Consider the following 17,931-nt stretch of genomic DNA (forward strand, 5'->3'; position numbering starts at 1 on the left):
ACTTTAGCATAAACAAGTACATATAGTCTTTTAAATATTTCTACACCCAAATTTTTAGAATTACTATATATAGTGCTCAAAATCATATATAAAAAGACTGTCACTAACAAAGTAATTTCTTTCTAGTTAATTTTCTGAAATGAAAGCATTGCTTGGTTATGATTCCATTTTTTCCAGCTTTTGATCTCTATTCCAGTTAGAGCTGCTGTGACTTGGCCACCATGGTAATTCAAACCACCACAGGCAATGCTGAACAAGAAAAGGAAGCAGATATAACCTACCACCAGATATCTATCTACCTACATATCTACTTATCTATCTACATATGCATGTACATATATATGTGTATGCATATTATATAAGAATACAATATATATTATATAACAATAAAATGTTTAATACAACACATATACACAGAATGTTATTCCATCAGAGAAGCATGGCCTGTGCAATTAAAAAGATCTAACATGAAAGTTTCGCACCACAACTCCCGAGCTAGTAAATCATGGGTACATTATACAAGTTCTCTGAAACATCTGTTTTTTATCCATAAAATGAAATCAAGGGCTCTGAACTCATGTGTTTGTTTTGAGGATTACTTTATAGGCAGCAACACATATAAATAATCTGGTATATACTAAATTTCTTCCACCCTTTCAGTACAAAGCCATTAGAATTTGTCAGAGAACCTTTGCCCAGTAGGTATGCACATCTCCACAATGCTAAGCCACTGCAGACTCCATAGAAGGAAGCCTTAGAAAATTCAATGACAGAATGAGTCATTTTGCCAGAATGATACTGCATTAGACAGTACCTTTTCAAGTCAACATCAAATGACAAAAGGTTCCTAGTGGGGTACAAACCCACATCTGTACACTTCAACTAAACTCAGGGATTCATATGATACTTTTTTATTTGACATATTAAGTTTAACAACTTAATGATTTTTATTACATATAAGTCATACATACTTCTTTACTTTTGGATATACTTAGTAGGTTTTAAGATTTCACCTTTACTGAACCTATCATTCTCTAGAGCACAGAAACTACATATGGAGGCTCTGAGGTCTCATAAATTTGGTTAGAATTCCCTGAGCAATGTGCTCATCCTCCCTATGACTCATTTTTTTAAATTAAGAAAATAAATTTATTGGATATGAACATTATCAAATTTTGGTCATTTATGACTCAGTTTCTTAATCTGCAAAGTGAGATTAATAAGAGTATTGAACCATAGTTGTTGGGAAGACTAAATGAAATAACAAATATAAGGCACTCAGCACAGAATGTCATATGCCTGGAAGGCACTAAATATATGTTATAAATCATTGCCTGCATATTTCTGAAGATATCTTAGACTATCTAAGAATCATGATATCTTTCTATAGTAATGCTTACCCAAATGGATATATTATTTTAAACAATTATCATACAAATACAAAGACTCCATTTTTTTTCCTTCTAAAGAGATAGCAGTATTTTGTACAGTAATTTCTCATTATTTGTGGAGGGGGCATTATGAAAAATAGAAAAAAGTGGTAAAGTAATAATAATAAGTTATAATACCAATAATAATAAAATGACAGTAACAATAATACATTTCAGTTATTTATAGTCTAAGAATCTTCACAAAAGCCTTTCTTTTTTATAAACACACTGCTAGAATCATGCTGCTCCCCCATAAAGCACATTTTGTTTAATAACAGATGTTTAAGGATCTGAGTACTAAAGATAAAAGCTTATGGTAAAATGGTGAGGTGAGAACCCAAAATAGAATTTCCAGCCAGGTACTGCAACTTTTCATCCTCTGCTCTTTCTATTACATTGTCTTATTTGATATCTCACATCCCATCCATCCAGTATATTAGAAGAATATAACATCAAAATTTGTCAGAAAAATCTTTAAAATTCTGAAAATGTGTGCAAAATTTGTAATACACATGCGCTGAGAAGGAACAATCAGAGCAGTAAGGAGAGACCCCAGGGTATGTGGAAGCCTAGAGCTTGATGCTGGAGAAGGAAATGGCAGCCCACTCCAGTACTCCTGCCTAGAAAATCCCATGGATGGAGGAGCCTGGTGCAGGCTACTGTCCATGGGGTCGCAAAGAGTCGGACACGACTGAGCGACTTCACTTTCACTTTAGAGCTTGATGAGGGGGGTGGGGTGGGTCAACAGTATAAACTGCTCTTCAGTAGTGCAGAGACAACAGTTTAATGGATCTAACTGCCTAATTTCCTCTGCTATTTGTCTCCCTCTCTGTGGAAAATAGAGTGGTTTATTGGATTGGTAAATAGGCAAGCATAGCTTGTATTCACTCTTTTTCCTCTTTGGGAACAAGCCTGTTCAATGAAGGGATACAGTCTCCTCTTAACTCCCTATTGTCATCCTGCACACTCACCCAAATTAGCTAAGAGGGAAGCAGAAGTTGAAGGGCAAGAGTGAGCAAGGTTAGTTGATTAAGGAAGGTCCCTGGACAATGAGACTAAGATAAAGGACAGCCTAAGGCAGGAAAGACTCTTCTTTCCTTGGCTTTGTGATGGGACAGATGATGGGTAAGGCATGTTTGGAATTTGAAAAGTCAGTGTGTTCCTGCCAGATGGCCTCCAGTTCTTCTGAAAAGTCTCAGTCCCCCAAGAATGAGGCAGAACAGGATTGAATAGGTTTTACAGGAGTGGTAAACTTTTGAAGCAAGTGGAGAAGATGAGAAAACTTGAAAACAGACAAGACCTGCCATTCAGCGCTGAAACTTAAGCCTTTAACAATCTACACAGAAAAAAATTTTTGCACTATCCATCATTCTCAATTTAACAATTGAAAATGCTGGAGGGGGTGTGTAGAAAATGAGACCTTCTACACTGTCAGTAGGAGTGTAAGTTGGTACAATCACTATGGAAAACAGTGTGGAGGTTCTTAAAAAATCTAAAATAGGATTACCATATGATCTAGCAATCCCACTTCTGGGCATATATCCAGATGAAACTGTAATTCAAAAAGATATATGCACTCCTACATTCATAGCGGCATTACTCACAATAGCCAAGACATAGAAACAACCTAAATGTTCATCAACAGATGAATGGATAAAGAAGATATGGCATATATATACACACATAGACAATGGAATACTACTCAGCCATCAAAAATGAAATGATACCATTTCCAGCAACATGGATGGGCCTAGAGATTATCATACTAAGTGAAGTAAGTGAGACAGAGAAAGACAAATACCATATGATATCACTTATATGTGGAACCTAAAATATGGCACAAATGAACATATCTAAAAAAGAAACAGATTCATAGACATGGAGAACAGACCTGTATTTGTCAGAGAGGAAGCAGGGAGGGAGTGGGTCAGACTGAGAGTTTGAGGTTGTGATGCAAACTATTACATTCAGAATGGATAAATAACAATGTACAGCACATGGAACTAGATTCAGTATCCTCTGATAAGCCTGAGTCATGAGTGTCTGAGTGGAAAAGAATATAAAGAAAATATACGTATGTGTATGAGTTACTTTGCTATACAGCAGAGATTGGCACAACACTGTAAATCAAACAACACTGTAAATCAACTATACTTCAATTAAAAAAGAAATAATAGTCATTCTATTATGGAATGGGAATGAAAAATCCAATTTATAACAACTTACCATATTTTACAATAATTTTTTGCTCATCAAGATGAATTGCCATATATGAATAAATAGTAAGCATGCAGTTTTCTGCTGTTGCAGTAACTGGAAGTGGAAACCTAAAAGCGAAAATATTGCATTTTAGTAAATTAAAATCTTTAGATGCAGTAAACACAATGAAAAAAAATTTTAGCTATCCTGGATGTCTATAACAATCAAGACATGAATTAGTCATCATTTTTCTTTCCTTCTATCAATAGTTTGGTTTTCTTAAATACCTATTGTATCTAGCTTAATGGTGTAAAAATATTTACTTTTAAAGCTTTTAGCAGAGATGGTAAATTTCACTTTCAAGTGTGCTCTAAAACACAGCTTGTAATTATGCAGGTTCGCAAACAGATTCAGGAAATTTTAGAGTTGAAGGAGCCTCAGAGTTAATCCACTCACCTTCTTCCATAGAGTCTGTGACAAATGGTATCTAGCTTCAGAGGACCAGCATGACACTCATGACTCAGAAACAAGCCATTTCATATCTAGAGAACTGTAACCTCACAAATTCTATTTCAGGGCAACACAAAATCATATCTACAACCTATAATCTCCATTACATTCCTTCAAATATTTAAATACAGTTCACTATATCTTCTCTAAGCTCTCTTTTCCATATTAAAAACATTTAGAATGTTCAAGGGTTCTTTCAACTTCAAGGCCTTTAAATATTTCACATACCACCTAACTTCTTTAGATGATCTTTTGTTTTGTATTTATCCTTTAAATGTGTCTGAGAATTGAAAGTAATATTGTAAAAGCTGTTCAACCAGTACAAAATAATATTACCTTCCACAAGCTGCATATTCTATTTTATAAAAGCATTGTGAAATTGTCATTTTCACCAGTCACAAAACACTCTTAGATGATACTGGACCTAACTTAGGTGACAACTCTATCCTTGTGCAACTGATTTTTTAATATAAATACTATATTTTATATCTATATCACTGTAATACCACCTTATTGGTTTCAGTTCTGCATTATAGCATATCAAGATAATTTTACTCTTGAACCAGCTATCAAACTAGCTCTTCTATCTAGCTTATTATGGTCACTGGCCAAGGCAAAATGATAAAATCTCATTTTATAATCCAAGTTAAATACAGAACACAAGTAAAATATAGAGCACAAGTAAAATATAGACTGCAAGTAAAATATAGAATAGGATGAGACTAATAAAAGTCTGTAGCTGAAATATAATGAGTTGTCAAGGGACATTAAAATAAACATGCTATATGTAAATGAACTGATTTTCACCTCAGCTCTGCATAAGATATTTTCCCATAAGAAATGCATTGTTTTCACCTTTACTAATTAGTGTGTATTAAAATATTATGCAAAATATACAGATTCAACATTGTCTTGTTTAACCAACCCTAGTCATTCCCTTGCCTCATCCTAAACACATGCATTAGATTGTCCTCTTCAGGATTAGGTTGTATTTTTATATGTAATTTTTTCCACATGATTTCCCTCTTAAAATGAAACTTAAAATTCCTTGATAGCATGAATCATTACTTCTACATACTATGCATTTATGCCAAGTGTAGCGACCAATCAAAACTCCATTAACTGACCAACTATGTTTAAGGATATTTTTCAGATTAAATAATATAGTTTATCAACAGACACCATCATCGTTGCTATCTTAGAACCAAAAATGTTAATTTTGTTTTAACAGTGATTATAGAAGCAGGAAAAAAAAAAAAAGGAAAGAAAAAAAGACAACTCTAGCAAATCCTGTGGGTGCTCTGTCCTTAAGTTCTTATCCCCCAGGAAGTAGTCTTTGTGCTGGACTCCCATCCTCTGGGTGGGCATGGTGGGGTAATGGTTACCTTCTTCAGAGAGTTACTACTGGGCTACTGAAGCCACTGAAAGTTCCAACTGCCTTAGGAGCTTATGGTCCTCAGAGTAATCCTGCAGCCCATGCCTGTATGCTGTGGGAGTTTGATAGTCCGACAATCTTGCTTCAAATAGCACAAAAACTGTACAATGGTAACCTCATCTGCAAAGAACTCCAGGGATCAAAGTGAGGTTGGGACTCAATTTTCATATTTATTTGTGATGACTGATTCCTGGTTCTGCTTCCCTTACCTCCTTACTTTTTTTTTTTTCTGGGAGTTCTTCCCTAATAAATAACGTATCCATGAGGTCTCATCTAAAAGTTAGCTTGCGGACAACACTACCCAAGACAATTAACCAAACGAACAAACACAAGAAGCACTATCACTTGAAATATTTATGAAATGGTACAAAACTAAGGAAAATATATTTTGAAATAAAATTTCACTTTAAGAATAAAATGGGAATAAATATCAATTATTTTTCTCTTATAAAACTAGTCAGATGATAAGATATGATTTCAGATGCTCCTTAAAGAATAACCAACATACACAAAATTCATTTGACCACATTCTTCTTGGGAGCATGCAATACAGAAACTGGACAACTTATACAGTATGGGAATATGGACACTTTATACATTGATATTATTAAAAATTCATTTAAACAGAAAAAGGACTTTCAGTCGGTAATACTAACACATTATAACAAAAATATTTCTGAGAAAATTGGGTACTTCATGGTATTTTATCAAAGAATAATGGTGTTATTTATGGATTCTCTATGCCAATCCACACAGACAGGAACTATGTGGTAAAGGATTTACTCTAAAAATACTCAATATTACAGTAACAGTGAAATGAAAAGGCACTCTGACATTATGGATTTCAATTCCATTCTGGGATTTAAATAGAAAATTTCAGGCATGAGTGAAATAGAACAGTTTCACTGGACCAAAATTGGGATGGACATTCCTGGTAACAACAGAGTTGATACGATGCAGATGTTGACGAACATGGTGGAAATGTGGTAGCTACTGTGCTGAGCATCTAACATGCATTATTTAATTTACCTAAATCCTCTCAACAGTCCTAGAGGATAGGTATTATTAATTTTCTCAGCTTTCGGTTAAAATAGCAAAGTCCAGAAAAAGTCAATAATTGTTTAAGTTCACCCAATGAGAAAAGAGAGGGTCCAAGTTCAAATTCGATCTGCCTGAAACAAAGCTCTGATATTAGCCACTGCATAGGAATGGTGAGCTTCCAGACCTGTCTTGCAGAGATGTTCAAAGCTGGGAAGTCTGCATAAAATCACATAGGTGATGATGAACATAAACATAAATGTTTTTCAATAGTTTTTTGTCAATTATTTCATTAAAAACCACACACTATAATACTTCTAGCTAGTCTAATAATGTTAAATTACATAAGTCCTTATTAAAAATTGGTTTAAATAAAAGACTTTTTTAAAAGCTATAAATATTTTCCTGGGTTCTCAGGAGGAAATATTTGACTTCAAATGCGCTTCTAAGTAAACCATAACCAGCATTTACAAAACTGATGTAAACAAATTCTCCTGTTGGACACATGCAAATTCTAGAGGTGGAAATTCTGTAGTTGTATACAGAAACAAAAGGTACTTCTGTACCCTAAGGGACAATGCAAAATACATTAGGAAAAACTTGAGTCACTCTTTTAAACAGAATTTTTATGGACAAACTACTGATATTTTACTGTGATAAATCAAACAATAAATACCATAATATATGTAAAGTCATGTATGGAGTACACATTTTTTTCTCTGTTATTTCAGGTTCATCTAATAATTCTCATTAATGATTTATTTCCTCTGCTTCCAATTATGTACTTTAAATTCTTCTAAACTTACAGAACTTACACGTGTATACACCCTGTACTAAGTTCATCAATTCCCATTTTGCTACCTTTATCTCTTTCCTTTTTATTTGCAATTAATTTTCTTTTTTTTTTTTTTTTTTTTGCAATTAATTTTCTTAAAAGGTACGTGTACACAAATTTACCTTTAAATATTGGCATATAACCCCTAAGAATAAGAGCTTTCTTTCATATAACCAAAATTCTGTCATTATTACCATTAAATTTGACATTAGTACAAGAATATTATCTACTTTATAGTCCTTATTCAAGAGTCCCAATAATGCCAGGGTCCAAATTGGGATCAGTCATTAAATTTTGTCTCTTTTATTCCAGGACAATTCCCGAGCCTTGTTTGATCCTTCATGGCATTGACATTTTAAAGTCAAGCTGTCTGATTTGCTCTTACTGTCCTCTCGTGACTGGAAAAGATTTAAACATTTGTAGCAAGAAATCCTTATGTGTTGTGGCATGCTTCCAGCTTAACTGCATCAGGAAGCACAGAAGGTTAGTGTTCCTCATTATTTGTGATGCTGAATATGGTCATTTAATATGGTGTTGCCCATCAGATGTCTTCATTTTTTATAGAGTATTTCTAAAAATATGATTTACATATAATTATATGTATAATTTACATATAATAAAATCCATAGTTTTAAGATGTGTAACGCAGTAGTTTTTAATATATTTACAGAGTTGTATAATATCACCACTACCTAATTTTTAAATATTTTCATCATCCGTGAATAAAACCCATAAACATTGGCACTCATTCCCCATTTGCCCCTTCTCTTAGACCCTAGAAGTCACTAATCTACTTTCTGTCTCCATGGATTTGCCCATCCTGAATGTTAAATAATTAATTAGAATTATTACTTGTAGTTAAAAGTAGTAATTGGTGGTGAGATGTTGAGACCATATGGACATCTGATCCTCATCAACCTTTCATCCAAAGTATATACACTCTGTCTGGGTTGCGTAAAGCCTTCTGGAAGGGCTCCTCCAAGGAGATAGGTCAGTGGCTTGAAAGGTTGACAACCACTGAGCCAGGATTCGAAACTGCACAGTGCCTGAGAGTTTGTGAAGAATTAGTCTTGATTTTTTAAGTGTTCAGTAGAATTCGGCAATGAAACCATCTGGGACTGGATTTTTCTTTGTGGGAAGATTTTTAAATAACTAGTCAACTTTTGATAAGAATTGTAACATGTTCTGATTTTCTATTTCTTCTACAGCATGGATAGTCTTCATCTTTCTAGGAAATTGTCAGTTTCATCTAAATCATCTAATCTGTTAGGATACAGATTAAGTACTCCTTTCTTTCTACTTTATTTGAATTTAATTTGCTCCTCTTTTTCTAGTTTCTTTGAGTTGTGCAAGGTAGAAGGTTAGACTATTACATGAAATCTTTCATAGTTTTTAATATAGGTATTTAAAACTATAAATTTCCCTCTAAACATTGCTTTAGCTGTATCCCATAAATTTTGATATATGTTTTCATTTTCTCTTATCTTAGAATACTTCTTAAGTTTCCTTTGGATTTGTTCTTTGACTCTGGTTTATTCAGGAGTATGTAGTTTAGTTCCCTCACATTTGTGAAATTCCCACATCTCCTTCTGTTGTGTTTTTAATTTCATTTCACTGTGATGGAGCTCATATTTTCTATGACTTCAGTCATGTTTAAAAATATTGAGACTGTGGACTTCCCTGGTGGTCTAGTGGTTAAGAATCTGCCTGCCAGTGCAGAGGACATGGGTTCGATCTCTGGTCCAGGAAGATCCCACATGCCGCAGGACAATCAAGCCAGTGTACCATACCACTGAGCCCACACTCCAGAAACCTCAAGCTGCAACTACTGAGCCCATGAGCCGGAATTATTGAAGGCCAAACATCTTAGAGCCTGTGCTCTGTAACAAAAGAAGCCACCACAATAAGAAGCCCTGTGCACCACAACTAGAGAGTAGCCACCGCTTGCCACAAGTAGAGAAAGCCCATGCAAAAGCAACAAAGACCCAGTGCAGTCAAAACTAAATAAAACGAAATAAAATTAAAAAAAAAAATCTTGAGATTTGTTTTATAGTCTAGCATTTAATCTATCCTAGAGAATGTTACATATGCACTTGAAATAAAGTGTGTTTTCTGCTGCTGTTAAATGGTAATGCTCTAAAGATGTCTATTAAAAGCACTTGGTTGACAGTGCTTTTCAAGTCTTTAATACCCTCATAGACTTTTTGTCTAGATGTTTTCTCCATTATTGACATTGGGGTCTTGAAATCTCCAACAATTATTTCCAAATTATTTATTTTCCCTTTCAAATCTATTTGTTTCGTAGACTTCAAGGATCACTTGTTAGGTATTTATATGTTTATAGTTTTTATATGGCCTTGATGGATTGAGAATCTATAATTATCATTATAAAATATTCATCTTTTTCTTTAGCAATCTTTTCAGTCTATTTTTAATAATATTAGTATAACCATTCCAATTCTCTAATAGTTGTGAATTGCAGAGTATAACTTTTTCCATCTTTTTAATTTCAACCTTATCATATCTTTGAATCTATAGAGTTGTAGTTTTTTTTCCTAAATCAAGCCTAACAATTTCTGTCTTTTGATTAGATTGTTTAATACATTCACATGTAGAGTTATTATCAATATTTTTGGATTTATATCTCCTATTTTGTTTTCTGTATGAAAACATTTATACGTGTTTTCTTTTGTGTTTTCTTTATTGCCTCATTCTACATTAAGTGGATTCTTTCTAGTATACCGTGTTAATTCCTCAAAGATATTTAACTGCATTTTAAGTTATTTTCTTATTGATTGCTTTCAGGATTATAATACACATCTTAACTTAGCATCTACTCCAGATTTAAACTAACTCAATTTCACTATGTTATGAACTATTGCTGCAATATAGCTCCATTCCTTTGCTTTATTGTCACAGAGAATTACATCTTTATGTGTTACAAATCCAACAATCTAGTGCTATAATTGTTCATTTTATATAATCTTATGTCTTCTAAAGATGTTAAGAGAAAAAAGGAAAAATTGATTTATATAGTTTTTTATATTAGATTTCATTAGCATTAGATTTCTTGTTCTCATCTTTTCTTCTTGTGGACTCAATTTACTATACAGTATCATATCCTTTTTCCAATATAGCTTTATTTCTACTGCCCTGCTTTGGTAATGCTACTTACAAAATATCTCCAAATTACTATTAGTTCAACTATACCACATTATATTGTTTTGTACAAGTGTTTTTAAGAATCAATTAAGAGAATAAATATATTGCAGTATAGTCATAAAGTTCCAGAGTTGTGATTGATATATTTTTTTGGAATATCAACTGACTCAAGTTTCAGGATCATAAAGAAATTCTCATTTACTTTCATTTCAATATTCCTATGATGCTGTTTTGGACTTATCTTTATTTTCTGTTACTACAAAAAGGATGCCTCTGGATACTATAAGTTTAAGAATAAGAGATTCCTATAGTGTCACTGGATTTATTTGATTTTTACTAAATCTATAAGTATCATAAAAATGTCCTTAAACATTACACTGACTGAAATGAAAGTGCCACTATTCATAATTTTTCATCTATGATACTGGCATCTTTATAAAATCAGCCTAGTACATCAGTCTCCTTTAATCTAATCCACATATACAGTGCATGTGTACATGTATACACACAGGCATATACATACATCACATACTATATACCTTTCCTCATACTCAGTCATTATTGTCTTAGTCCCATTTGATTATTTTCTACACTACTGGATTATAGGAAGGAAGTCACTGCAAGCTAAAAAACGTAAAACCAACAACAACAACAAAAGTAAGACAGAGATTATATTTTTACAAATTACAATTTTTGTATTGAATTGCATGGTGACCACGTTAATTCATTAAATAAGGTGTGGAAAGTTTGATCATTCATCTCTCCGGTTGTTAGCTGGTGGATAATTAAAACTCTAATTACACATCTCTAAATCTGTCCCAATCAACAGTGAAGATAAGAGACTCTTATGCTTGTCATCCCAAATCATTCTAGAAATGAAACACTGAAGTTCCATGTTAAATCTCTATGATAAATTTCCTAGTAATTATAGTACTTTATCACTTTCCAACAGCATAGGAAGTACTGTGATGGTCTGTCAACAATATGTCAAACACCATGAGAAATATTATGATATAATTTATATATTTCTCATCTTAACTAAGGATCTGCTCCTATATACACACTATTTACAGGCAGATCTTACACTCTAAAAACAGCCCTACTGAACATGGTTTTAATTCACAAAGAGATGAGCAGAGCAAGAAGGGACAGGGTGGCAGGGTGTGGGTTTTGGAAGCACATATTTTCAGTCTTGGTTGTCTGTCCAAATCTTTCTCTACAAGGCAGCTAGAAAACTATAAAATAACATGTTGGAAAAACTAGCAATGGCTATGAAGGGTTAAAAGGAGAGTTTACAGTTAATGCTGCTTTGAGTCAGTGATCTAGATTCCTATTTATAGGACTGAATAAACTGAGAAATAGAAGGAGAAGAAAATATCTGGGTGAGCCCTTTGAAAATTCTTGTCATTTTTAAAACTCACTACTGCCAACATCATCATCAAAAACGCGTCCTAATTGCTATTCATACAGTATTTAAATGAAGACTTTCAAAGGATGGACTCACTTTGGATGATCATGTTTGCTTTGCAGAATTGGTTACACAAAAGAAAGATCCTTGAACAAGCTTTCCAAAACAGCTTATCCATACCTATTCACAATGTTTCTCAATTCCATAATTGCTAGCAAAATAATTCACATGTAACCTCACTTAACACACAAAGAAAAGGTTGAGAAGTTATTTAAATATCTAATGCTTACTACAGGTAGTGCTTTTATGTTAGGTCAACTGGACTTCATCTGTTGCTGTAATGTATATTTATAACTGTCTAGGTCATTCATGATGTTGGCAGACAGAAGAATCTACCACAACTGATGACATCATATGCCATTTCGTTAATCAGTGATAAATTTACAGAGTTTTGAATTATTTATTTTTAATCAATCAAAATATACTGAAAAGATTCCTGATGATAATGTGATGTGATTCTCAATTATTTGTTTTTCCATATCCTTTCTTAAGGGAAGGGGAAAATAGTAAAGTTATAGCTACTCTTCTGGGCATTGCAATAATCCACAATATATGTTATCTGCAGTCCATCAATTCACCGCTATTTACAAGCATTAATGATTCTAGCAAATATGTGCTATAAACCAATTTATTGAATTAAAAGAGATTTTAGGTTTGACCTAAATGTGCATACATCCACCGAGGTATGTTTCACATATAAAAGTATTCCATTGATTTGTATCACAGTAGAATGAGACAAGGGCAGAGAATTCTTCTTTAGACACATAAGAGCTCTATAAATATTCATCAAGTCTAGAAATATATGTCCATTCAGCAAAATTTTAAATATATATCAATTCTTTTTACAAGAGTCATCTCATTTTTAGTCTGCCCAATAATGTGGAAATAATCTCATAATTGATATAAACCATTTTGGAAACCTTAAATCTCTCTTTAGGACCTATTTTTACAATTCAAGATCATTAACTTTGGTTAATATATATATTATGTTTAATTTTTAATCCAGGGTTCTTATCAGAAAATACTATAGTTGTTAATACAATTTAAAATGGGGTTTCCAGGAAAGAATTATGGCAAAAAGCAAAATTTGTCAGCACTGAAATATGTTTGAAAAAATTAAATACATATATTCACATATGGACATATTTCAGTTATACATATATACTATTAATGTATAAACCATGTCTGCATTCACAAAAGCATGTAAATTTATTACATTCTAAAAATACACAGGAAACATTTTAAACTTTAACCAGAAAGAAATACAGATTACTTTAACCGAGTAATGTAACCCCTCAAAAACACAATTGCTAAAAAGGTGGCTGCTCTATACTGTGATTATTGCAATAATACCTATTAAAACTGAGTTGAGAAATTATTTCTAAGTTGGGTGAACCATTTGGCATTTTGCTGCTTACATGCTTATATAATTAATGGTTAATTCCAAAAAACTTAGAGCTGAAGCTCCAGCTATTAGATATGTTATGTAGGTCAACACTTGCAACCTGATGCAAACTCCCTCCATGATGACATGAACTTATATAAAACTCATTTTCATTAAGCAATTCCTAAACTACTATATTGCACTTTACTTTAGAAGATAGCCATGACCTGGCTAAAAAATAGAGTAGGTAATTTTTCAGGTTATTTTCACTGTAGCTCTTAGAATATTTCAGGATATATAAATACATATATATATATATACACACACGTACACACATATATACACACACATATATGCACATATTGTATATATAGTTTTTTTTAAATGAATCTAACAGAAAAGATATCAGTGCAAAGATATCACTGATCAGGGATCAGGGCAAAGAAATAGAGGAAAACAATAGAAAGGGAAAGAATAGAGATCTCAAGAAAATTAGAGATACCAAGGGAACATTTCATGCAAAGATGGCCTCAATAAAGGACAGAAATGGTATGGACTTAACAGAAGCAGAAGATATTAAGAAGAGGTGGCAAGAATACACAGAACTGTACAAAAAAAGATCTTCACGATCCAGATAATCACGATGGTGTGATCACTCACCTAGAGTCAGACATCCTGGAATGTGAAGTCAAGTGGGCCTTAGGAAGCATCACTATGAACAAAGCTAGTGGAGGTGATGGAATTCCAGTTGAGCTATTTCAAATCCAAAAAGATGGTGCTGTGAAAGTGCTGCACTCAATATACCAGCAAATTTGGAAAACTCATCAGTGGTCATATGACTGGAAAAGGTCAGTTTTCATCCCAACCCCAAAGAAAGGCAATGCCAAAGAATGCTCAAACTACCACACAATTACACTCATCTCACACGCTAGCAAAGTAATGCTCAAAATTCTCCAAGCTAGGCTTCAACAGTACATGAACCATGAACTTCCAGATGTTCAAGCTGGTCTTAGAAAAGGCAGAGGAACCAGAGATTAAATTGCCAACATCCGCTGGATCATCGAAAAAACAAGAGAGTTCCAGAAAAACATCTATTTCTGCTTCATTGACTATGCCAAAGCCATTGACTATGTGGATCACAATAAACTGTGGAAAATTCTAATAGAGATGGGAACCCCAGACCACCTGACCTGCCTCTTGAGAAATCTGTATGCAGGTCAGGAAGCAACAGCTAGAACTGGACATGGAACAACAGACTGGTTCCAAATAGGAAAAGGAGTACGTTAAGGCTGTATATTGTCACCCTGCTTATTTAACTTACATGCGGAGTACATCATGAGAAATGCTGGACTAGAGGAAGCACAAGCTGGAATCAAGATTGCTGGGAGAAATACCAATAACCTCAGATATGCAGATGACACCACCCTTATGACAGAAAGTGAAGAAGAACTAAAGAGCCTGTTGATAAAAGTGAAAGAGGAGAGTGAAAAAGTTGGCTTAAAGCTCAACATTCAGAAAACCAAGATCATGGCATCTGATCCCATCACTTCATGGGAAATAGATGGGGAAACAGTGGAGACAGTGGTTGACTTTATTTTTCTGGGCTCCAAAATCACTGCAGATTGTGATTGCAGCCATGAAATTAAAAGATGCTTGCTCCTTGGAAGGAAAGTTATGACCAACCCAGACAGCATATTAAAAAGCAGAGACATTACTTTGCCAACAAAGGTTCATCTAGTCAAAGCTATGGTTTTTCCAGTAGTCATGTATGGATATGAGAGTTGGACTATAAAGAAAGCTGAGTGCCAAAGAATTGATGCTTTTGAACTGTGGTGTTGGAGAAGACTCTTGAGAGTCCCTTGGACTGCAAGAAGATCCAACCAGTCCATCCTAAAGGAGATCAGTCCTGGGTGTTCATTGGAAGGACTGATATTGAAACTGAAACTCCAATACTTTGGCCACCTGATGCGAAGATCTGACACATCGGAAAAGATCCTGATGCTGGGAAAGATAGAGGGCAGGAGGAGAAGGGGACGACAGAGGAGGAGATGGTTGGATGGCATCACTGACTCAATGGACATGAGTTTGGGTAAACTCCTTGAGTCTGTGATGGACAGGGAGGTCTGGCATGCTGCGGTCCATTGGGTCGCAAACAGTTGGAGATGACTGAGTGACTGAACTGAACAGAAAAGAATGGATATTTGTGATTTGAAACATCTATAATTAATTTATTCTAAGGAAGGTATTTTTATAAACAAATAGTAACACAGACCAAGATCACAGTTGGTCAGAATTGAAGGCCATCTCTATCATGATGGAACTTTCTCTAATAGAATTCCTTGTGAAAACTCCTTTTACCAACCATCTGGCCAAAGGTTTGAATTTCCACCATGAGATATGTGTTTTTCATTGGTTAGATAAATGTAATGTAGAATAATATTTGTTGATTATAAATTAGTAGCTTGGAGGTTAAATATTAACACCTAGGCAAGGGAACACTCACTAGTGATCAACTAGGGTATGATGAAAGATCACAAGGGCTTGGGAAACCAGGAGATAGCCTGACATTGATTTCAAAGGAAATGCGGTTACAGATAGTAGTATTAGCTAAGGACTCCCGGCATTTAGAGAAGTGATCCAGAGGGAAGGGGAAAAGTAACCAGGAACTGCAATCCACTAAGTATAGCATAAAACACTCTTCTCTCATTAATATTCTAAAGTTGTATGATCTCGTTCAGAATACTCCCACTGACTGAATGCAATTCCAATAATAGGAAAATAGAAAACATATATTAATTGTACTGCTTTATTCCTTTCCAAAAATGTAAATAAAATTCATCCAAAGGTTATCTCTTCAATTTCATTAACAGACTTGGAACACTAAAACTACTAAGAGGTGTCCATAATCGATGAAAATGGTTCCCAATTTTTATACTGCAAATGCTCACATCTGTTTTTAAAAAATGAACTAAGGGATTTCTGTATGTGCTCTAATAGTAAGTCAAAATAAATTTTACTTCAAAATGTTACTGAATTTAGAGTAACTTTTGGCATTATACCTTCTCAAAAATAGAGTAAACTTTAAGTACTCTCATGTAGAGAGTTCAGTAAATGGTTTAAATGTGTTTCATAGTCACCTAACACTTATCTCTTTCATCTAACTAAAGCTCCTTAAAGGCAAAGACCACCACACAGGACATAAATACTCAGGAGTTTTGCTTTTTTGAGTTTTGCCTGCATACATGGGCAGATGGATGGATGGAGTGACTGACATCTGTATTTAAGATCTAGCTGAACTAAAAGACCCCACAAGCATAATATCCAATCTCTAATTATCATAGGTTGGGGTTACTGGAAGAAGACAGTTTGAGGTTTAAGAGGTTTATTAGGATCAGCATCTGTATAAGAAAGGGGAAGGAAGCAGGCTGGAGATGAGAGTAAGAAGTGGCAGGGCTGCAGGGTGTGGAGAACAGGGTGATGTAGAACAGCTACACAGGCTTGATGAGGCATTGGTCAGCTGGGCAGGGAGTTCTGGACTGCCCTTCACAGTTTTCTCATTTTAGGCTGAAATGCCTGGCCCTCTAAACCTGTCTCAATCAATCAGTAAGTAGATGCCAGCTGGTGGGGTGCAACCCAGGCCAAGTGGTACCAAGAATTTAAGACAGATAGATCCTGTAGAAGCTGACAAATGGAGGCTGCCGGCTAATCTCACTTCACTCCTTAAAGGGGCACTAGGAGGTGTAGTTCCATTTTTCCCCCTTGCTCCCCCCCCCCCGCTTTTTTTCCTTTTCTTTTGGCCATGCAGCTTGCAGGATCTTAGTTCCTAAACTAGGCATTGAACCCAGGCCCCTGGCATTGGAAGCTCAGTGTCCTAACTACTGGACCACCAGGGAATTCCCAATGCAGTTTGATCTTGATTTCTAAATCAGAAAACTCCAACAAGTGAGACAATCACCTGGTATACCAAGCTGTACAAATTGCTAACCTAAAACTCTTGGTGTATTTTATGACAGAACAGATACATGTAGGTCAACACATAATTTAAGCAGCCCTGTTTAAGTAAGGAAAGACTGAGTGATCAGTCAAGGACTTCATATCCCCTCAATCTATAAAGCCCTCTGGAGAGCACAGAACTTTGAGGTTTTCATTGGAATTGTATTGACCAAGATGGGAAATGCACTTCTCATTCAATTTTCCTCATGCCTAGCATTTATTTGTTAGTATGAACTCTCTGTATATATCACATATCACAAAACTTCAGCAATAGCTATTATTCAAATATCTAATAAGCAAGGGGATACAGTATGGTATTTAAAGCTATGGTTTTCCCTGGTGGTTCAGATGGTGAAGAGTCTGCTTGCAATGCAGGAGACCCGAGTTTGAACCCTGGGTCAGAAAGATCCCCTGGAGAAGGGAATGTTGGTATTCTTGCCTGGAGAATTCCACGGACAGAGGAGCCTGGCAGGTTAC

At 34.6% G+C, this 17,931-nt stretch overlaps 1 protein-coding gene across 1 annotated transcript in view; it reads right to left on the reverse strand.

Annotated features, from left to right (window-relative positions):
* CFAP47 (cilia and flagella associated protein 47) overlaps nt 1-17,931 on the reverse strand; it is a 479,971-nt gene that overhangs the window by 312,405 nt on the left and 149,635 nt on the right. Inside the window, exon 27 of the mRNA XM_043897451.1 lies at nt 3,657-3,757. Coding sequence (XP_043753386.1) covers nt 3,657-3,757 — 101 coding nt within the window. The remainder of the gene's footprint in view (nt 1-3,656; nt 3,758-17,931) is intronic.

The sequence above is a fragment of the Cervus elaphus genome, chromosome X, assembly GCF_910594005.1.
Source record: "Cervus elaphus chromosome X, mCerEla1.1, whole genome shotgun sequence".
In the NCBI taxonomy this organism is placed as follows: Eukaryota; Metazoa; Chordata; class Mammalia; order Artiodactyla; family Cervidae; genus Cervus; species Cervus elaphus.